The following is a 23,591-nucleotide window of genomic DNA, read 5'->3' as shown; positions in this document are numbered from 1 at the left end:
AGTAAGGATTGAACAGATGGCAGAGACAAGAGAAATGTAATGGGAAAATATTTTTCTTAAATAAGGATGGTGGAGTACATGAGGTAGTGAAAAAAATCTGAGCTGCATTCCTATTTGCTGTCCATTAATACTGAGAATTTTTATCACACTTTTACGTCATTTTCTTGGTTAAATAATGAAAGAAGGAAACTGTAGCTTATCAGATGAGTGCCCCAGCTTCTACCCTTCTGGACATGACTCCCTTCTGGATGATGTTTGGAAAGAGCTAGTTTAGTAACTAGATTGGGTGGTGGAATTAGAGGAACACACACTGCCATCAGTCAGATGGTCTGAGTTCCCATCTCTGCTTAACCCAAGGGTTGCTAAGTGACTGTATACATTATACTTTTGAGCTTCAGATTTCCCAATCTGTGAAAAGCACAGTGATAATAAAAGCAATACTTGGGGAAGCTGAGTATTAAAGAAAATGTAGCTAAAACGGTGGCTGTGAACCTGGGCTCTTTAGCCTGAGGTTCAAACCCTGGTATATAGTCAGAGGGAAATTGCTTAATCCTTCCATGCTTCTGATTTTCTCTCTATAAATGGGTGCATGGAGGTCTGTTGGGGTGTTCAAAGCCTCTGAAAAATAGCACACCTCATCTGCTACTCACTTCCTAACTGAGGCAAATACAGAAGTCCAACAGGGAGAACAAACTATTTTGGAGAAGATGCCTTTAGAACCTTCAGGGATATATTTAAAATAAGGACTTCCCTGTGGTCCAGTGGTTAAGAATCTGCCTGCCAATGCAGGGGACATGGGTTTGATTCCTGGTCCAGGAACTAACATCCCACTGGCCACAGGGCACCTAAAGCCTGTGCTCCACAAGAGAAGCCAATGCAATGAGAAGCCTGCATGGGGCAAGTAGAGATTAGCCCCCGCTCTTCGTAAGTAGCAAAGGCCTGTATGCAGCAATGAAGATGTAGTGCAGCCAAGAAATAAATTAATTTGTTTAAATTTAAAACAATACTTCACCTCAGAATAAACAGCCCCACCCAGAGAACAACCAAGTGCTAGAGAATCCAAGATTCAACCTTTGGGGAAACATTCTTATCATGAGTGACTAGGATGTATCACTGTTGTCTCCTCACTTGTAACAAATGCCCCCCTCTGATGGGGGTGGTGGTGATGGAGGAGGCCATGGATGCTTGGGGGCAGGAGGTGTGTGAGAACCCTCTGTACCTTCCTCTAAATTGTGCTCTAAAACTGTCCCTAAAGGTGCTCTAAAATCTTAATAAAAAACAAAATACAAAAACCAGAATGTTCTTTGTTGAAACTGACTCTTTGAGAAATATTAGCAGTTGAAACTCATACTGTTCTTTCTGGGCTTCATTAACCTGTCACTTATTATTGAAGAGTTTTAGCATAGTATAGGTGTTTTTTTTTTTTTTTTTTTTTAATATTTCTTCTTTTGTCTTTGTTTTGCAGTGAAAATTGAGATTGCTCTTTATTATCTGGGGGACATATTAACTAGTTTGTGGATTGATCAGGGTTTGACGAGATTTTGTAATTTGGCAAACAGCCGCACTCTGGTGCTCTCTTTCTCCCTTCACTCCCCTCCGTGGTGAATCAGCATCCTGTGTTGGTTTTTCTCTCTCCTAACCCGAGGGGTCCCAGTCAACACCAGTCAGCCTCTTTTCTTTTTTTTCTTTTTAGTATATTTTTGGCCGCACTGTGCGGCATATGAGATTTTAATTTCCCAACCAGGGATCAACCTGCGCCCCCTGCCCTGGAAGCACGGAGTCTTAACCACTGGACCACTAGGGAAGTCCCAGGTTCTTCTTAATTGTTCTGGCTTTGGAGGGGAGTGAATGGCCCTGGGTTCTTGCTTTAAGCCTCAGCCGTGTTTAATTTGCCCTGAAAAGCTAAGGGTTTTAGCCTGTGCCTCTGTTCTGTTGTCTTCCCTGGTGGTTCAGACGGTAAAGCGTCTGTCTACAATGTGGGAGACCTGGGTTTGATCCCTGGGTTGGGAAGATGCCCTGGAGAAGGAAATGGCAATCCACTCCAGGACTATTGCCTGGAAAATCCCATGGACAGAGGAGCCTGGTAGGCTACAGCCCACGGGGTCGCAAAGAGTTGGACACAACTGAGCGACTTCACTTTCTTTCTGTTCCATCTCATGCAATCCTGTTAATTGGCTGTAGTAAAGGCTTGTTTTAGAAACTATAGTCAGTGAAAAGAAAAATAACTGTTTTCTCAGATTTCACCATTCAGAAGGCTATTATAGGTCCACAGTCTCTAAGCAGAAATTTAGAAAGTCAAAATTTGGAAAGCAATAAGCTTTTGAAAAACAAATTTAGAGGCAAAATTTAACCTGAGCTGAACCACTGTTAAGCAGTTCATTTAGTGATGGGTTTGATGATAGAAAGCTGCCCTCGGTCTCTCTGAGGGCATCATGATACATTTAAGATGAACATCCACAACTCTGAACTATTCAGATTTCAAATCCTAGTTGGACTCAAAGACTGTGGGTAAGGAATTGGGGTCTGTGTTAACATCCTGGTGTGAATCAGTGCAGATTTTATACACATTTTATAAGATAGATAAATACACAGTCACACACATACATACCGTGTTTTTATTGAATACATTGATATTATTTAGATACATTAGTAAACCTTTCAAACAAGTAGAAAGTACACAGAAAGGCAAACACCCATGTACTTAAACTTCAGAATGAATTAATATGAACATTTTCGTTTGCTTTTAATGTTGATATATTCTTCTTGGTTCCCTTTTCTACTCCATTTCTTATCCTCTACAAGCAACAAAAATGCTAAAATTATGTTGTTTTTAACCTGATTTTTCTAAGTGTATTTTCAAAGTTACAGAAATATGCGTGAGGAGTCTAGCTAGATGTAGTTCTACTTCATTCTTTGGTCAACAGCAAACGGAAAAGATGTTATACCTACAAAGAGTCAATCTAGCTCTTACATATTCAAATATTTAAAGTTTATCTTCTTGGAAACAGGCTCCTTTGGCACTTTAAATTTAATGGACTGAAGTATTTAAGGGTGACCTTCTTCATTGCCTGACCATCAATGTGTAATGCGGCTAAGCATATATTTGTAGAGAGTTATCTAATCCAAACGTTGGAAAGGAGAAAGGCACGGGACCGTGTGACCTCTCCGTTCTCTTGTAGCCATGACATTCAGATTCAGTGTGGTCCTTTTATGTCTCTTGTACACATCGCAACAGAATAGAAATTGCTCTGATTTCTTTAGGAAATCAGTGCCTGGGTAGGTAGGGCTTTCAGTCTTCTGGTAGAAGTGAATTTGGCTTACTGTTTATTTTGCAAGAATAGCAAATTAGCATTTTAATTTTCTCTCCATTGCCTTTGCAGTTTTTATTGGAAGAACGTATGTCACATATTTCACATTAATAGTATTTTTTTTCCGATCTGTTTTAACTGTTCCTACTCATTTTAAATATTCAGCTTTTTACACAAATATATCCACTTAATTTGCAATTTGTTTCCTAACTCTTCTTAATTTCATATCTAGAAGTGGTACTTTTTCTGAATACTGTTTATTGATTTCAGGTTGACCTGCTGTCTTTGAGTTTGCTACTAAAACATAATCGTGTCATATTTAGATTTTATTTTAAGATGACACTTTTGTGAAATTTTCTACAATAATTTTCACTCTTGATCAGTGTTGATGGTATAAATCAATAACAATTTCCTGACGTTATTTGAGGATTCGGTGAAGGGTAAGATTTATAATGCAAAGTAAAAGCTGGTCTGGTCTCTGTAATGTTGCTATGTCCTTGGCCTTCTTAGTCCAGGGCGTCATTAAATCTTCTTTGCCAGGTAGCTGTGTCCTCCAGCATCTCTGAAGACCAGTTATCTCTTATTTCATGGTAGTGATGATGTTTAGCATAATCATCCATGGCTTAGGTTACACATTTTTCTTACTCAAAATGTGACCTTCAACCAATAACTTCAGCTCTCTAAGCTCTGTTTCCTTTGCTTTAAAATGTGAACAAAAGTAGCCCTGCCTTCATAGGGTTAAAATAAGTGAATGCATTTTAACTTATTTAGCTTACTCCAGGCCTGGCATGTAAGAAAAAAAAAAAAAAAAAAGCATCCAAGCTCTTTAGTAAAAGTTTGCTGTTGATTTTATTTTTAACACCACCATCATTGTTTAAAAATTACTGTAGTCCAGTTTTTCTTTATTTTTTCTTACCATATTCCCATAGTCTCTGTTTCCCCTTAGATTCATATTTATTCATTCTCATTATCCTTTATTTAAAACAAGATATCAAAAAACCAAAATTTAAATATGCTAGTTTAATATTTCTCTGGAAAACCTTCTCTCAGTTTTGCAGATGTAAAAAGTAATCACTTGACTGTAAACAATATTTACCATTGCCGTGCTTCCTGAAAGCAAAAACAAGAATTGATTCTGCTCACTCAGGGAGTCATATAATATAATTGAATAAAACAAAACTCAGCAAGATCCTAAAAATTAGTTTTAGAAGGAAAGATATCTACATATAATTAGAAATTTTAGCTCTGAAGTTACCTTCAGAATCTTCTTAAAATTAGGTTTTTCTCTCTGTATTTTTGCATGGTTGAAGCATCTCTTCTGAGCAACCTCTGGCTCACATAGTGGTTATTAACTGATACTGTAGTTCTCAGGGGGGAGCTACCTTCAGTGACGAAAGATCAGCTTGGTTTACAGCAAGTAATACAAAATAGAAACAGTGAAGATGATTTGGGCACAATCAGGTGATATTATTTACAGATATGAGATATATATTTTTAGAGGAATTTTAACATTTTTCTCTACTTAAAATTGGAGGATTTTAATTAATCTAGATCAAATTGTAACTGTTCATCACATAGTCTTGCATTTAATTATATAGAGGAAAGCAGGCAAAGGTGTAGGTGACCTAAAACTGAAGTTTAGTATTACCTCTCTACTAAAACTTTTTTCTGAATTCTATCTCACATTCTTGGCAGAAGTAATGAAGGGCTTTTCTTTGATTCTCTTAGTATCGTATGCATATTTCTTATATAGTACTTATGGTATAGTTTAGGTGTCAATGTGTCTTACCAGGTTAATTTTAAGGTCTTTGAGCTCAGAGATCCTCCCTGATAACATGGAGATGCACTTACTAGCCACTTGCTAGCCTGGACTAGTTGTCCTGCTCTGTGTTGTTAAGACCCTGCACATATATATTTTCTTTCTTTCTTTTTTTTTTTTAAGATGGTGGAATAACAACATAATGTGAGTGATTAACAAGAAAGAAAACAAATTATATTAGTCATTGTTTAGAAAGTTAGAATAAATTAAACTTAAGTAGGTGCCTCCAAGTGCTTTAGCATATGAATGTTATTAATGGTTGTAAGTGGTTTTTTGCCTAAGTAGGTTTCCATATATGTATATGTAATCTACATAAGTGTTTAAATATTCTGATATGTAAATGAATCATTGCCTTCAGCAGACACATTATAAATGAACTCATATCTCAATTAAATTGAGTTGTAAACCACGCAGTTGATTACCCCAAAGAGCTCATTTTAAATGCTTATAACTCTTAATGGCTCCAATGGGAAGGTGGCCCTTCAGTTGTGATGAATGTTGCAACTTCTAATTGAAACAAGGTTACCTAGGATATTGAGGTTGCATAAGGTGCTGTCAAAGCAGTTATGACTTTATAAATTCCTAATTTGAATTTTCTGATCAAAACAATTTTCTAAAATTAGGTTGGAAGATTGGGACACATGCAAATAAGCTTCTCTACACAAAGAAATATGATTGTAATACATTTACTTTTGTTAAAAAATGATTAAGGAAGATAGTTTAGGGGGTACAAACAAGGTTTATTCAACACTTCAAGAAACAGTGTCTAATTTGAAGAAATGCAAAATGGGGTGGAAGGCAAGAAGCTTTATAGGGTAAAGAATAAAAAATGAGGAAGAGATAAAACAGAAAATATTCAGTTGGTTGAGGCCTCACAGTCAACCTTGTTTGGGTTGAGAAGGAATAAGGAAATATAGAGCCAGAGTTGGCTTGAAGTTTGGATACTGACTGACTGAATACACTGTGTTTCTGGTCAAGAGGAACATTTAAAGGCATGAAAGTTATTTAAGTTTTGATTTGCTGTCATGGTACCCAGGGCAGGAATGGCTCTACCTTGGGCCTAGAAATTAAAAAAAAATGTTTATAGTGTATTTCTAATAATTTATCTTTCTGTAATTTTAGTTAATTTTGGAAGCTACAGTTTTATCATCGAACGCTACTGTTGCTCTAGATGACATCAGTGTATCCCAGGAATGTGAAATTTCATATAAGACACTTCCAGGTACTAGTGTACAAAGCAAAGGTAAGTTTTTTTCTTTTTTTTCTTACGGTTGTTGCAATTTTGAACATTAAAATGGTTTTCTTTGATACCAAAATATAAAAATATATGTATACATTTTAAGTTTTTGATATGGACCATTTAAAAAATCTTTTTTGAATTTATTACAGTATTTTTCTGTTTTGGTTTTTGGCTGCAAGGCATGTGGGATCTTAGCTTCCTGACCAGGGATGAAACCCTCACCCCCTGCATGGGAAGGCAAAGTCTTAACCACTAGACCACCAGAAAAGTCCCTCAAAATATAAAATATATTAGAATCCTTCATTAATATAGTTCATTAATACCAGGATGTATATTATGTCACATGTCCATGAAAACTAAAACATTTCTTTTTTTTAAAAGAAAAAGGTAAAAATACGATCTATCACAGTCTAGGCTGAGGCTATCTAAAAGAACATTGTACACTTGTGGCTAAAATTGTCACATACAGATTATTTAATTATAATAGTTATGAAAGAATTTTAAATATTTTGCATGTTTTAAAATACCTCTCTAATAATCTATTGTATTTTAATATTGTTTGATACTTCAAGTGAATATGTAATTAAATTCATGTTTCAGAATCACTCAGGAGTTCAATAAAAGTATTGTTTGGAAAAGTGACTTAAGGCCAAAGAAGAATTTCAAAATTGACCCTAAAATTATGTGTTTAAATTCAAAACAACTTTTTCAAGAAATAGATGGAGTTTGACTAATTCTTTGACTACATATTTTGTAGAAAATTTCAATTGAGAGAAAGATATACTGTCATAACAATGGATCCCAAATAATAGAATAGGCATTTTTGAAAACCTCTCCATAATATACAGGCTTCCCTGGTGTCTCGGTGGTGAAGAATTCACTTGCCAATGCAGGAGACTCAGGTTTGATCCCTGGGTGGGGAAGATCCCCTAGAGAAGGAAATGGCAATCCACTGCAGTATTCCTGTCTGAGAAATCCCATGGACAGAGGAGCCTGGGGGTCTATAGTCCATGGAGTCTTTGTGAGAGCACGTTGAAACGGGTATATATTGTGCCTGCAGTTACTCTGTTATTTTAACACTGGTTGATGTTTCTCTCTGACCACCCCTTTCCTCAGGTCTCACTTAAGAAACAAAAATGAATGTTAAAAATGTTTCTGAAAATTGTCACACTTCATTTTATTAATCTCTTTACATAAAAAATAATTGCATGTGGACATCAGGCATGTCATACATTCTGAAGTTATGTTTTCTTATATGACATATTTAGTGAGAGAAGTTGCATTCTTAACAGGAGCTAAGTGCATTAATCAAGGATGATATAGGAGAAACAATTTTAAATTGAGATCTGAGTTAAAGAACTTTTCATTAAAGATCCTTTATTAAAGGCATCTTTCATTGGTGAGGCTGTATATTCTATGTCCTAACTGTACTGTGTTAACATGCTTTTACATTATTCAGAATATGTGTCCTGAATTTACAATAAACCATTCTAAGCTGTGTGTAGTGTGAGTGTGTGTGGGGAGGGGGAGGGGGTGTTGATAGACATTACAGAATGCAAAGCAGCAGATTTAATGATTAATGAGTTTTGGAGGGTTAACCAGAATTACCTTATTTCTGTTAATTAATTAAATATTTTCCTTCTCCTAATTAAATGCTGCATCACCAGAATTGGAATAGTAGGAAGGTATTAGAGTTGACATTGAGGGCAGTGTATTTGGAAGCCGAAGTGGTTAAAAGTTTGAAATTATCAGTAAAATTAACCCTAGTAGAAGTCTCTGAGAATACTTGATCTCACTTACAGAGAATTCTCTTCATAAATTAACTCAAAACTCATTCATGTGTGCTTCAATTGGCACGCCAGCTCAGTTGGTTAGAGCATAATTCTCATTAGGCCAAACTTAGGTGAATTATTCCTGAAAGACCAATGATTTTACACAAAGGAAAAAACTTTCTTACCATTTGTACAAATTTATCCAGTAGGCAATTGTAAGATCTCCTTCATGGACTTTAGTATTTCTACCAAGCAGGAGTTTAGGGATGGGAGTAGAAGGGGACTTGTCAAGTCCTACTTATGGTGAATTATGTTATATTTATGGCCAGAGATTTATTGAGACCCTATGCTTGCCATCTTTAGCCCATTTAAAAACTAGTGTTCATGAAACAATTATACATTCCATCTATTTGTTGGAAGAGAAAAAGATGTTTTATTCTCTCCATCTCTTAATTTGAAGCTGGACTTGCGCCACCTGAGGACGCAGGCTGGACTTCATCCAGCAGGGTGCATGATTTCACGTCTGACTGTCCAGATGGAGCAGAGGAAGCTAACTGTGGTGAGTGAGAGAGTCCAGAATCACTCGACTAAGATCTGTGGGTACATATTTACTCGCTGAATGTAAAGTGCATGCTACTTAATTAATGAAGAATGTTTCTTTTTTTTGTTATTAATATCTTAAAAATATTTTTATCAAGGTGTGATTAATGTATAACATTGTATTGGTTTCGGACATACAACACAATGCTCTGATATTTGAATGTAATGCAAAATAACCATGAAAATAAGTCTAGTTATATCAACATACATAGTTATACAATTTTTTCTTATAATGAGAACTTTTATTTAAACAAAATATTTATTTGGTTGTATTGGATCTTAGTTGTAGCATATGGGATCTCTATTGTCCTTTAAAAATTTACTCACTTAACAACTTTCAAATGCACAATATAATATTATTGATTATTATTACCATGCTATATGTTATTACACCCTCATGACTTATAAATTTGTACCCTTTGATCCCCAATTCCCTGCCTCTGGCCATCACCAATCTGTTCCCTGAACTAGGACCTTGGGTTTTTATTGTCTGTCTGTTTTCTAGATTCCAAATGAAATCATATGGTATTTGTCTTTCTCTGTCAGACTTACTTCACTTAGCCTAATGCCCTCAAGGTCTATCTTTGTTGTCACAAACAACAAGATTCCTTTGTATTTTGTGGCTGAATATTATTCCATTGTGTCTATGTACCACATTTTCTTCATTATTGTAGTGATGCTGTAGTGAGCAGGGGGCACAAATATCTTATTGAGTTAGTGTTTTTGTTTTCTTCAGATAAATTCAGGGCACCATCTGAGTGTCCTACACCTTTAACTCAGTTCTGACACTATCTACCTAGAGATGCCATTAAGTTCTGCAGGTTGAGGCTCAGTCCTATAAGATGGCCCCCCTTCTTCTGCTGTACTTTGGATGATGATCTCAAGTCCAGGTTGTTATTAATGGGCTGGCTTTAAATCAGGTTCCTTGGACTCCCTCCTTGGATTTGATTAATTTGCTAGGGCAGCTCACAGAACTCAAAGAAACATTCTACTTACTAGATGACCCGTTTATTATAAAAGGATCTAACTCAGCAACAGTTGGATGGAAGAGACACAGAGTGGGGGCAAAGGATAAGGGGCTTCTGTGTCCTCTCCAGGTGCTACTCTCTCAACACCTCCATGTGTTCACCAACCTAGAAACTCTCCAGACTCCATCCTTTTTGGTTATTATGAAGGCTTCATTACATAGATATTAATGTGATTGATTAAATCATTGGCCACCAATTCAACCTCCAGCCTATCTCCTCTCCTCGGTGGTCAGGGGTAGGACTGGAAGTTCCAACCTCTAATCACATATTTGGTTCCATTGGCAACCGCCCTCTGTCCTTAGGTTCACTCCAAAGTTGCCTAATTAACATGAGAATACACAACTTTGTTATTCTCCATACTAAGGAATCCCTAGTGGCTTAGCAGTAAACAAACCACCTGCAGTGCAGGAACCTCAGGAGATGCACATTTGATCCCTGGGTTGGGAAGATCCCTTGGAGAAGGGAATGGCAACCCACTCCAGTATTCTTGCCTGGAGAATCCCATGGACAGAGTAGCTGGGTGGACTACAGTCCATAGGGTTGCAAAGGGTTGGACAGGACTGAAGTGACTTAGCATGCACGCATGCACACTTAGGAAATTCCAAGGATTTTAGGAACTCTGAACCAGAAACAGGGATGAACCTTTTGGATGTAATCCCGCTTGTTTATTTTTGCTTTTGTTGACTTAGCTTCTGGTGTCAAATTGAAAAAGCGTTTCAGAGACTTTTGTCATGGAGCTTCTTGCCTGTGTTTTCTTCTAGAGCTTTTATGTTTCAAGTCTTATGTTGAAGTTTATAATCTATTTTGAGGTAATTTTTGTGTATGGTGTAAAGAGAGTGGCCCACTTTGGTTTTATTTTTACGTGACTGTCCAGTGTTCCCAGCACCATTTATTGAAGAGACTATCTTTTCCCCATTGTTTATTTTTACCTTCTTTATTGAACATTAATTATCTATGGGTGGGTTTACTTTTGGGCTCTCTATTCTGTTCCATTGATCCATGTTTGTTTTTATGTATGGCAATAACATAGTTTTAAGTATGATACCTTTGTAATATAATTTGGAATTAGGATGTGAGATGCCTCTGTCTTTGTTCTTCTTTCTCAAGATTGCTTTGGATATTTGGTGTCTCTTGTGGTTCCATAAAAATTTTAGGATAGTTTGTTCTATTTTTGTGAAAAATACCCCTGAAACTTTGTTAGGGATTACATTAAATCTGTAGATTGCCTCATAGGCAGGGCGGGGGGTGGGGGGGAGGAGGTGAAGGGCGGGGAGGGGTAGCATGGACATTATAACAATATAAATTCTTACAATTCATTGAGCATAGAAAATTGTTCCATTTATTTGTGTCATCATCCATGTCTTTCATCAATGTTTTATAGATTTTAGTGTCCAGGTTTTTCACCCCCTTGGTTATATTGATTCCCTAATACTTTGTGGGGTTTTTTTTTTTTTTTTTTGGTGCAATTTTATGTGTCAATATTTTCTTAATTTATCTCTCATAGTTCATTATTGATATATAGAAGGGCAATAGATTTTTGTATATTGTTTCTGTATCCTGCAGCTTTACCAATTCATTGATTGGTTCTAACAGATTTTTGGGGAATCTTTTATAATGTCATCTGCAAATAGTTTTATTTTTTGTTTCTGATTTTGATGCTCTTTATTTTATTTTTCTTGGTGGATATTGTGACTAGGTCTTCCAATACTGTTAAATAAAAATGATAAGTGTAGGCATCTTTGTCCTGTATTTGATCTTAGAGGAGAAATGTTCAGCTTTCATCATAGATTATGATGTTGATTGTAGGCTTGTCATATATGGCTTTTACTATGTTGAGCTGCATTCTGTTAATACCCATTTTGTTGAGAGTTTTTATCATAAATGGATGTTGAATTTTGTTAGGTGCTTTTTCTGCATCTATGGAGATGATTATATGATTTTTATCCTTCATTCTGTTCTCATGATATATCACATTTGCTTCATTTTGTTACATGGTGTATTACATTTGTAAATACTGAAGCATCACTGCATTCCGGAAGTGAATCCTTCTTGATCCTGGTGTTTAAACCTTTTAAGGTGCTCTTGAATTTGGTTTGCTAATATTTTTATTGAGGTGTTTGATGAGGATCTTTGTTCATCAGAAATATTGGCCCTTTATTTTTCTCCCTTGTGGCATCCTTTTCTGATTTTGGTATTTGGGTAATGTTGGCCTGAAGGTGTATTTGGAAGTGTTCTTCCATCTGGAGAAATCTGCTGGGGTGCTGTGGGCTAGATTTTGTTAACAGCTTAGTATTCAAGGAAGAAATTATCCACCAAGATACTTGCAAAACTCACTGAAGGGTGACTTAACTGCATTGTCTTATAAGGTTGGTTGTCATGGTTTAAGAACAAAAACAAGAAAAAAGCACCCTGGAACCAAAAAGGGAGGATCCTTGTTCTGCCATGCTTTGTGTCATTCTTTGCTCTTTATTAAGAAAGCCAACCATTGCATGAGCTATTGAAAAGAGAAATGTTTTCACAGTCCAGCTCTGTTATCTCAAAGCAGAGCAAAGAGGGTAGATTTGGAGCTGGGACACAATGTGATTATAATTGGCATGTGTTCCTAATGTTGTGTAGTTTGTAATTGGTGGAAGATCTTACATGTGGGTGATCTGTTCCCAGAACACATTCTTAACCACACATTTTGCAACCTTTCTGTCCTTTCAAGTTCATCATTAAATTGAAAATGATAGTTTCCAGAAATGAAAAGTTGCTTCCTTGATCAGTTTGAGCAATAGGAAATTTGAATCCAGTGAAAGAATTTACTTTTGGAGGAGAAATCATGCTCCCAGGCCCCTAGGATGTCAAATGGTATCTTAGGAATTCTGTCTGGAAGTTTTAAAACAGTAATATCCTTAAAAAAGAGAGAAACCTTAATCTTTTCTCTTTAGAAATTATTGTGTTTATCACATTACATCTCATAAATCAGAAATGTACTAAATTTCTTTCCATTCCAATTGTGTGTTTCAGGGATTTAAAAGATTTATAGACACAAAAAGAGGATGGGAATCTTTATTTGGCATTGGATCCATGATTATAGTGAATTGAGTTAAAAAATAAGCAAATGAACTTCATATCTCTAAAATCTTTGTCTTTATTTCTTTGCTTGTCCCCCACCCCCAACCCCTGCAAGGCTGATTTTATCCTGATGAATCTGTTTTGTCATACAAATGCTAATTCTTCAACCCATTTTTATGAATTCATACATTAAAGATTCCAGCTGTGAGTTGAAATGAAGTTAAGAATTTGGAGTAAAAGTAGGCATCTTTTGTCTTCTTTGCAACAAAAAAGAGAAGTAAGCATAGTGATTTTAGGCTGAGAGTCTAGCAGAGAACTAACTTGTCAGATTTCCCATAGAGAGCTTCAGTTCAGTTCAGTTCAGTTGCTCAGTTGTGTCCAACTCTTTGTGACCCCATGAATTGCAGCACGCCAGGCCTCCCTGTCCATCACCAACTCTCGGAGTTCACTCAAACTCACGTCCATCGAGTTGGTGATGCCATCCAGCCATCTCATCCTCTGTCGTCCCCTTTTCCTCCTGCCCCCAACCCCTCCCAGCATCAGAGTCTTTTCCAATGAGTCAACTCTTCGCATGAGGTGGCCAAAGTATTGGAGTTTCGGCTTTAGCATCCATCCTTCCAAAGAACACCCAGGGCTGATCTCCTTTAGAATGGACTGGTTGGATCTCCTTGCAGTGCAAGGGACTCTCAAGAGTCTTCTCCAACACCACAGTTCAAAAACATCAATTCTTCGGTGCTCATCTTTCTTCACAGTCCAACTCTCACATCCATACATGACCACTGGAAAAAGCATAGCCTTGACTAGACGGACCTTTCTTGGCACAGTAACATCTCTGCTTTTCAATATGCTATCTAGGTTGGTCATAACTTTCCTTCCAAGGAGTAAGCGTCTTTTAATTTCATGGCTACAGTCACCATCTGCCGTGATTTTGGAGCCCCCAAAAATAAAGTCTGACACTGTTTCCCCGTCTATTTCCCATGAAGTGACGGGACCAGATACCATGATCTTAGTTTTCTGAATCTTGAGCTTTAGGCCAACTTTTTCACTCTCCTCTTTCACTTTCATCAAGAGGCTTTTTAGTTGAAGCATGAAATGTTCCCTTCTTATCTCTAATTTTCTTGAACAGATCTCTAGTCTTTCCCATTTTATTGTTTTCCTCTATTTCTTTGCATTGATCGCTGAGGAAGGCTTTCTTATCTCTCCTTGCTATTCTTTGGAACTCTACATTCAGATGCTTAAATCTTTCCTTTTCTCCTTTGCTTTTTGCTTCTCTTTTTTTCACAGCTATTTGTAAGGCCTCCCCAGACAGCCATTTTGCTTTTTTGCATTTCTTTTCCATGGGGATGGTCTTGATCCCTGTCTCCTGTACAATGTCATGAACCTCTGCCCATAGTTCATCAGGCACTCTATCTATCAGATCTAGTCCCTTAAATCTATTTTTGACTTCCACTGTATAATCATAGAAAGCTTAATTGCTTAAAAAAAAAAAAAGATTATCTGTAAGGAGGAAGAGACGATACCACACTCAGGATTTCTACACATAAAAATTAATTCTCTGTAAAAGGAATATTGCTCCTCTAGGGTTTCAAATATTAATATCTAAATGCAATTTATTCTAATTTTCACAACTATCTCGGACCTAATTTGAGTTGTCTTTCTTTATAATAAGAATGATTATGACTTACCTCAAAAAAGTTGTTAAACTTACTATGATTTAGATATTCTGTGTCTCTAAAATATCTTTGAACTTTTTAGGAAAAAATTACCAAATGTAATTTTTAACCAGTTTTGGTAAAAGACATAGTTTATCAGATAGATGAGAAAGCCTGTATTTTTTTAAACAACTCTCTGTGTTTTAAAGGTATTATAATATTCCCAAACATCATTTTCTAAGCACTTGTATTTCTGTCTAAAAACTGGTTAGCGGAAAATGCATATGCTTCCTTTCTAAAAATAGATCTACACAATTTCTTATTTTCTACTTTTCTCTCTGTTCACAGGAAAAAACACATACATCAGTACTTGGTTTGAATTCAATAAAGTCTAAGCCAAGGCAGGTTGAGCAGAAAAGGAGAGTGATTTATTATTTTTCTGATTTGACTTTTCAAACTTAAATATTGGCTGTTTATTTTTCCCAAACTACTATGTCTGCTAAATATAAAAATGTATGTATTAAACCCTGGCATTTCTACAGCTGATAGTGAGGTAGAGGCCAAGTGATTTTATGTGTTGATGCTTTGGAGGCCATCTCCATGTATTTTTACTAATGTTTTACCTTCCAATGGGCTTCCCTGATGGCTCAGATGGTAAAGAATCCACCTGAATGCAGGAGATCCAGGTTTGATCCCTGGGTTGGGAAGGTCCCCAGGAGAAGGGAATGGCTACCCACTCCAGTATTCTTGCCGGGAGAACTCCATGGACAGAGAAGCCTAATGGGCTACAGACCATGAGGTCTCAAAAAGTCGGACATGACTGAGTGACTAACATTTTGATTCACTTTGCTTTACCTTCCAATAGCAATTTTTGTATTCTGCAGTGAGACAGATTTCTTTCATGACACAATAGCATTATGAGAAAGCTTGAATTTTCCATATCTGTGTTTCTTTTGTTCTCTATTTCTTGAGAATGTGTATATGTTTGTGTCTGTGTGTGCATGTATGGTAGAGAGATCTAATGAAGGCTCTGCTTTTACTGCTTATATTCTAAAAAAAAATGTTCTTTGAGAAGGTATTTTTTGGTGAGATTGAACATATATAAACTCAATTATAGAATTTAAGGCTTCCTAAAATGTACTTTTCTGTATAACCACCAATTGCTTTTTATTTTAATGAAAGATGTGGAAATAAGCTATTTCCTGTTTTCTATCTAATGCTGTTTTCTATAGGCCCGACTGCCAGGGAAAAAAAGGGTCTCCAAATAAAACTAGATTTGCTAATTATTTAGCATCTTGCTTAAATGTATATCAGTCTACATGTTTTTGTAGAAAGAAGGAGACCTTGCTATTTTTTTCCTTACCGAACCGGGTTCTCTTTCTCTTCATATTGTCCTCCATGATTTAGACACTGTTTTCCAGTCCAAAAAAAAAAAAAAAAGATCTCCCTAGACAGAGGTAACTGTAAAAGACTAAATGGGAAGTTGTTTCTGGTGAAAGGCTCATCATTTCTGTGACATAAAACCATGAAGTTGAGAAAAAATCCATTCATTCTCAATTGTGGAGCCATTGATCACTGAGGAAAGAGAAAACTATTTCTGTAGACAAGCAAAATCTGGTAAATAACCCATGATGATTTGATCAGTCTTTGTTGTGGATAATTATGTTGTTAGGCTAGAGAAATTCAGGACAGTAGGGATAAAATAATAAAATAGGTAATGCAGTAGACAGTAAATTTTCTCAGTTGAAAATTCTGTTGAGAATATGAATCTATGTATTTAATAGGAAAGTCTTTTTCTATGATTATTTAAGATTAAATTTCAATAAGTTACATTATTAAGAGTATCTATGGAAAGATTTTGTGTGCATCATTGTGTTGAGCTTAGTTCAGTTTAGTTGCTCAGTCATGTCTGACTTTTGCAACCCCATGGACTGCAGCCAGGTTTCCCTGTCCATTACCAACTGCTGGAGCTTACTCAAACTCACATCCATTGAGTTGGTGATGCCATCCAACCATCTCATCCTCTGTTGTTCCCTTCTCCTCCAGTCTTCAATCTTTCCCAGCATCAGGGTCTTTTCCAATCAGACAGTTCTTCGCATCAGGTGGCCAAAGTATTGGAGCTTCAGCATCAGCCCTTCCAATGAATATTCAGGACTGATTTCCTTTAGGATTGCCGGGTTGGATCTCCTTGCTGTCCAAGGCACTCTCAAGAGTCTTCTCCAGCACCACAGTTCAAAAGCATCAATTCTTCAGTGCTCAGCTTTCTTAATGGTCCAACTCTCACATCCATACATGACTACTGGAAAAAACATACCTTTGACTATATGCACCTTGGTCAGCAAAGTGCTGTCTCTGCTTTTTAATATGCTGTCTAGGTTTGTCACAGCTTTTCCTCCAAGGAGCAAGCATCTTTTAATTTCATGGCTGCAGTCACCATCTGCAGTGATTTTTGAGCCCAAGAAAATAAAGTCTGTCACTGTTTCCATTGTTTCCCCATCTATTTGCCATGAAGTGATGGGACCAGATGTCATGATCTTAGTTTATTGAATGTTGAGTTTTAAGTTAGCTTTTTCACTCTCTTCTTTCACTTTCATCAAGAGGCACTTGGATTTTGTTTTTCGGCATGCTCATTGTTCTTCTTCACTCTGAAAATTATAAGCTAGAAGTATAAGTGGCATTATTTTTGCTTGTATACCCCAACTACTTCAGTCCTTCTCTTTAGTTTCACACCTGCTACAGTTGTCCATTTAGTTTCTATTTTCAGGTTAGTGATGGTTGTGATGAGAAATATAAGTGGATTTAATCATCCTCTCCTGTTGAACACTAGATTTGCTTAACAGTCCCTGTCTCCTTGCCTTGAAGAACTTTACCACTGTAGATAGTGAAGTTATCATTTTCCTCCAAGGTTGATAGAAACCCCTTTCTTTGGGGTGTAGACTTAAACATGGGTTTAAAGATGGTATGATAATAATATAAATTCTGTTACACAGTTCTCATGCACTTATTTTGTTCCTGACATTGTTTAAAATGAATTTATATGTATTAAATAATGTATAGCTAAGAAAAATAGGCACACACAATGAATATCACAGCTCTTCCTGTGGTTGTGGTCATGCAGTTAGTTCAGTAGAGATAGAGGTAGTGTGATAAATGGATCTTGGGATTGATTTTCATTTCACCCACTGAGTCTTCAGGGTGCTTAAATTTGTAAAGTTCTCAAAGACTGTGAACCATTTCACCCCCATGGGTATTTATAAGAAAGGCATTAAAATAGGTTGGTATTTCCAGTGACTGTATTTTAAGACTGTTTGAACATTTCCAACACTTTGTTAGGTTTGTATGGTAGACATAGAAAGGAGTTTTTACTTTAGGGAAAAGCAATCTAGTGAGAAAATCTATAGACAGTGTGCATAAAAGAAGTCATGATAATCTATTGCCAGTAACCTGGTTAATAATAATAATAAACAGTGGTTGTACTTAATATCTGCTAAAAGAAATGTGTGTAGAGTATGTAGAGATGTTAATATATTTGCTCTGCTGTGAGTAACAAACGGAATTCCACAACCCATTAAAATGGTCGTAACACCATGATCATGTTGGGTTTATTACAGGCATGCAAGCATTCTTAAATATATGCAAATCAACCAATGTGATACACCATATTAACAAATTGAAAGATAAAAACCATATGATAATCTCAATAGATGCAGAAAAAGCTTTTGACAGAATTCAACACCCATTTATGATTAAAAACTCTTCAAAAAATGGGCATCAAAGGAACCTACCTCAACATAATAAAGGCCATATATGATAAAACCACAGCAAATGTTGTTCTCAATGGTGAAAAACTGAAAGCATTCCCTGTAAGATCAGGAACAAGACAAGGGTGCCCACTCTCACTACTACTATTCAACATAGTTTTAGAAGTCCTAGCTGTGGCAATCAGAGAACAGAAAGAAAGAAAAGGAATCCAGATTGGAAAAGAAGTAAAACTCTCACTGTTTGCAGATGACATGATACTATACATACCAAATCCTAAAGATATCTTCAGAAAATTTCTAGAGATAATCACTGAATTTACAAAGTGGTGGCAGGATACAGAATGAGTACACAGAAATCACTTGTATTCCTATACCCCAACAATGAAATATCAGAAAGAGAAATCAAGGAATTGTTGCAAGGGGGACCCCTTCCAGGGCCCGAAACTGGGCTCTTGTCTAACACTAGGAAATGAATTGTCCAAGGAGACACATGTGCTGACAAAGCAAGAGATTTTATTGGGAAAGGGCACCCGGGTGGAGAGCAGGAGGGTAAGGGAACCCAGGAGAACTGCTCTGCTGCGTGGCTTGCAGTCTCAGGTTTGGTGGTAATGGGATTAGTTTCCGGGTTGTCTTTGGCAAATCATTCTAATTCAGAGTCTTTCCTGGTGGTGCACGCATTGTCCAGCCAAGATGGATGCTAGCGAGAGGGATTCTGGGATGTGGACAGACACGCGGTGTCTCCTTTTGACCTTTCCCAAACTCTTCCGGTTGGTGGTCGCTTATTAGTTCCGTGTTCCTTACCAGGATCTCCTGTCATAAAACAACTCATGCGAATAGTTACTAAAGGGCCTGGCCAGGGTGGGCGGTTTCAGTCAGTGTGCTTCGCCTAACAGAATCAATCCCATTTTCTATTGTAATAAAAAGAATAAAATACCAAGGAATAAACCTACCTAAGGATAGAAAAGAGCTGTATACAGGGAACTATAAGACACTGATGAAAGAAATCAAAGATGACATAAACAGATGGAGAGATATTCCATGTTCCTGGGTTAGGAAGAATCAATATTGTGAACATAACTATACTACCAAATGCAATCTATAGATTCAATGTAATCCTTACCAAATTACCAATGGAATGTTTCACAGAACTAGAACAAAAAATCTCACAATTAATATGGAAACACAAAAGACCCCAAATTGCCAAAGCAATCTTGAGAAAGAAGAAGGGAGATGGAGGAATCAACTTTTCTGAATTCAGACTATACTACAAAGCTATAGTCATCAAGAGAGGATGGTACTGACATGAAAACAGAAACAAAGATCAACAAGATAGAAAGCCCAGAGATAAACCCCTGCATCTATGGATATCCTATTTTTGATAAAGGAGGTAAGAATATACAATGAAGCAAAGATAGTCTCTTCAGTAAGTGCTGCTGGGAAAACTGGACAGCTACCAGTAAAAGAATGAAATTAGAACACTTTGTAACACTACACACAAAGATAAACTCAAAATAGATTAAAGACCTAAATATAAGACCAGAAACTATAAAACTCAGAGGAAAACACAGGCAGAACACTCTATGACGTGAATCACAGTGAGATCCTCTATGACCTACCTCTTACAGTAATGGAAAGAAAAGCAAAAATAAACAAGTGGGACCTAATAAAAGCTTTTGCACAGCAAAGGAAACTGTAAGTAAGGTGAAAAGACAACCCTCAGAATGGGAAAAAATAATAACAAATGAAACAACTGACAAAGGATTAACTTTAAGAGTATACAAGCAGCTCATACAAATTGGTACCAGAAAAATAGCCTAATAAAAAAGTGGGCAAGAGACCTAAACAGACATTTCTCCAAAGACCTACAGATTGCTAATAAACACTTGGAAAGATAATCAATATCACTCATTATTAGGGAAATGCAAATCAAAACTACAATGAGTTATCACCTCATACCAGTCAGAATGGCCATCAAAAAATTTGCCCATCAATAACTGCGGGAGAGGGTATGGAGGAAAGGGAACCCTCTTGCACTGTTGGTGGGAATGCAAATTGATACAGCCACTATGGAGAAGAGTATGAAGATTCTGACCAGAATCTAGAAAGATGATACTGATGAACCTATTTGCAGAGCAGCAATGAAGACACAAATATTGATAACAGACTTATAGACACAGCTGGCGGTGGGGAGGAAGGAGAAGGTGGGAGATATGGAGAGAGAAACGTGGAAACATACATTACCATATGTAAAATAGATAGCCAATGGGAATTTGCTGTATGACTCAGTGAACTCAAACCGGGGCTCGGTAACAACGTAGAGGGGTAGATGGGGAGGGAGGTGGGAGAGATGTTCAAGTGGGAGGGCACATGGATAAATCTATGGCTGATTCAGGTTGATGTTTGTGATTCATATTGTGTTGGTAGAAACCAAAACAATACTGTAAAGCAATTATCCTTCAATTAAAAATAAAAAAATAGATGAAAATATACATAAAAATGTAACTAATAGAAAAAGCTGGTTTTGCTTCATAGACAATAAGGGTGGATTAGGATAGGCATGAATCAGATTCTAAAATGAGAAACTTGTGGGGAAAGTTTAATGAAAAGTTTGAGAATAAACATTTCTTGACTTCAGTTGAAAATTCCATGCAGCACAGGTGAAGTTCGCTGGAAGCACAGTTTGCATGGTGTAATCAATTTTATCTACTGTCGATAAAAGTAGAGTGAGGCAAATTAGCTGGGAAAGTTTTTACCTGGGGCGTTAGTGTTGTAATATTGGGCTAGAGAAGTGGATACTTTGGGAGAGGGCCTGAAAAGAGTGGATAATAGCAGGAAACAGGTGTAGTTTAACACTTGCTGTCCTTGGGGTTAGTTTATGCATTCAATAAATATTTATCAAGCACTGTACTTGATTCAACAGCTGTTTACAGGGTGAACAAGACACATGTAGTTCCTACCTTCTTAGGGATTACAGTCTAGTGGGGAGATCTATATTACACTAATATAGCCATGATTCTAATTCTGATGAGAAGTATGTAGGAGTTAGAGTGAAAGTTATAGATTGACTCTTTGATTGGCCCTAGTCTTAAGATACCAAAATTTTTTTCTTAGTGCACTAGCCTTTTTTTAAAATTAAAAGAATCAATATAGTGAAAATGAGTACACTACCCAAAGCAATTTATAGATTCAATGCAATCCCTATCAAGCTACCAACGGTATTCTTCACAGAACTAGAACAAATAATTTCACAATTTGTATGGAAATACAAAAAACCTCGAATAGCCAAAGCAATCTTGAGAAAGAAGAATGGAACTGGAGGAATCAACCTGCTTGACTTCAGGCTCTACTACAAAGCCACGGTCATCAAGATAGTATGGTACAGGCACAAAGACAGAAATATAGATCAATGGAACAAAATAGAAAGCCCAGAGATAAATCCATGCACCTATGGACACCTTATCTTTGACAAAGGAGGCAAGAATATACAATGGATTAAAGACAATCTCTTTAACAAGTGGTGCTGGGAAAACTGTTCAACCACTTGTAAAAGAATGAAACTAGAATACTTTCTAACACCATACACAAAAATAAACCCAAAATGGATTAAAGATCTAAATGTAAGACCAGAAACTATAAAACTCCTAGAGGAGAACATAGGCAAAATACTCTCCGACATACATCACAGCAGAATCCTCTATGACCCACCTCCCAGAATATTGGAAATAAAAGCAAAAATAAACAAATGGGACCTAATTAAACTTAAAAGCTTCTGCATAACAAAGGAAACTATAAGCAAGGTGAAAAGACAGCCTTCAGAATGGGAGAAAATAATAGCAAATGAAGCAACTGACAAACAACTAATCTCAAAAATATACAAGCAACTTCTACAGCTCAATTCCAGAAAAGATAAATGACCTAATCAAAAAATGGGCCAAAGAACTATAATAGACATTTCTCCAAAGAAGACATACAGATGGCTAACAAACACATGAAAAGATGCTCAACATCACTCATTATCAGAGAAATGCAAATCAAAACCACTGTGAGGTACCATTTCACGCCAGTCAGAATGGCTGCGATCCAAAAGTCTACAAGCAATAAATGCTGGAGAGGGTGTGGAGAAAAGGGAACCCTCTTACACTGTTGGTGGGAATGCAAACTAGTACAGCCACTATGGAGAACAGTGTGGAGATTCCTTAAAAAACTGGAAATAGAACTGCCTTATGACCCAGCAATCCCACTGCTGGGCATACACACTGAGGAAACCAGAATTGAAAGAGACACGTGTACCCCAATGTTCATTGCAGCACTGTTTATAATAGCCAGGACATGGAAGCAACCTAGATGTCCATCAGCAGATGAATGGATAAGAAAGCTGTGGTACATATACACAATGGAGGATTACTCAACCATTAAAAAGAATACATTTGAATCAGTTCTAATGAGGTGGATGAAACTGGAGCCTATTATACAGAGTGAAGTAAGCCAGAAAGAAAAACACCAATACAGTATACTAACACATATATATGGAATTTAGAAAGATGGTAACAATAACCCTGTGTATGAGAGCAAAAGAGACCCTGATGTATAGAATAGTCTTGTGGACTCTGTGGGAGAGGGAGAGGGTGGGATGATTTGGGAGAATGGCATTGAAACATGTATAATATCATATATGAAATGAGTCGCCAGTCCAGGTTTGATGCACGATACTGGATGTTTGGGGTTGGTGCACTGGGATGACCCAGAAGGATGGTATGGGAAGGGAGGAGGGAGGAGGGTTCAGGATGGGGAACATGTGTATACCTGTGGTGGATTCATGTTGATATATGGCAAAACCAATACACTATTGTAAAGTTAAAAAATAAAATATAATAAAAAAAAATTTTTAAGCAATTTTAAGTTCACAGCACAACTGAGAAGGTAGAGAGCCTCTATAGAACCCCTACTCCTAATACATGCATAACCCCTACCATTATCAGCATCACCCACCAGGATGGGATATTTCTTAGAGTTGATGAACCTACACTGACACATCATGATGATTCGAAATCCACAATATACCTCATGGTTCACTCTTGGTGTTGTGCATTCTATGGGTTTGGACAGATAAATAAATACATATATCCATCATTACAGTATCATGCAAAATATTTCCATCGCCCTAGAAAATCCTCTGTGCTCTGCTGCTCCGTCCCTCACTTGCTCCCAACTATGGGCAAACACTGATCCGTTCATTGTTTCCATAGTGTTTATTGCCTTTGCTGTAAGGTCAGGTAGTTGGGATCATATGCTTTATAGCCATTTCAGATTGGCTTATTTTATTTAGTAATATGCATTTAAGGTTTTTTTCGTGG

The 23,591-nt window shown here is 36.9% G+C and overlaps 1 protein-coding gene across 1 annotated transcript in view; it reads left to right on the top strand.

The window, feature by feature from the left end:
- Positions 1–23,591, top strand: part of MALRD1 (MAM and LDL receptor class A domain containing 1) — a 570,138-nt gene that overhangs the window by 82,247 nt on the left and 464,300 nt on the right. Inside the window, exon 14 of the mRNA XM_027560003.1 lies at positions 6,250–6,370. Within this exon, the coding sequence (XP_027415804.1) occupies positions 6,250–6,370 (121 nt within the window). The remainder of the gene's footprint in view (positions 1–6,249; positions 6,371–23,591) is intronic.

Source organism: Bos indicus x Bos taurus, chromosome 13 (genome assembly GCF_003369695.1).
Source record: "Bos indicus x Bos taurus breed Angus x Brahman F1 hybrid chromosome 13, Bos_hybrid_MaternalHap_v2.0, whole genome shotgun sequence".
NCBI classification, from domain to species: Eukaryota; Metazoa; Chordata; class Mammalia; order Artiodactyla; family Bovidae; genus Bos; species Bos indicus x Bos taurus.
The sequence above is the reverse complement of the archived record's forward strand: the minus strand, read 5'-3'. Positions and strand labels throughout refer to the sequence as shown.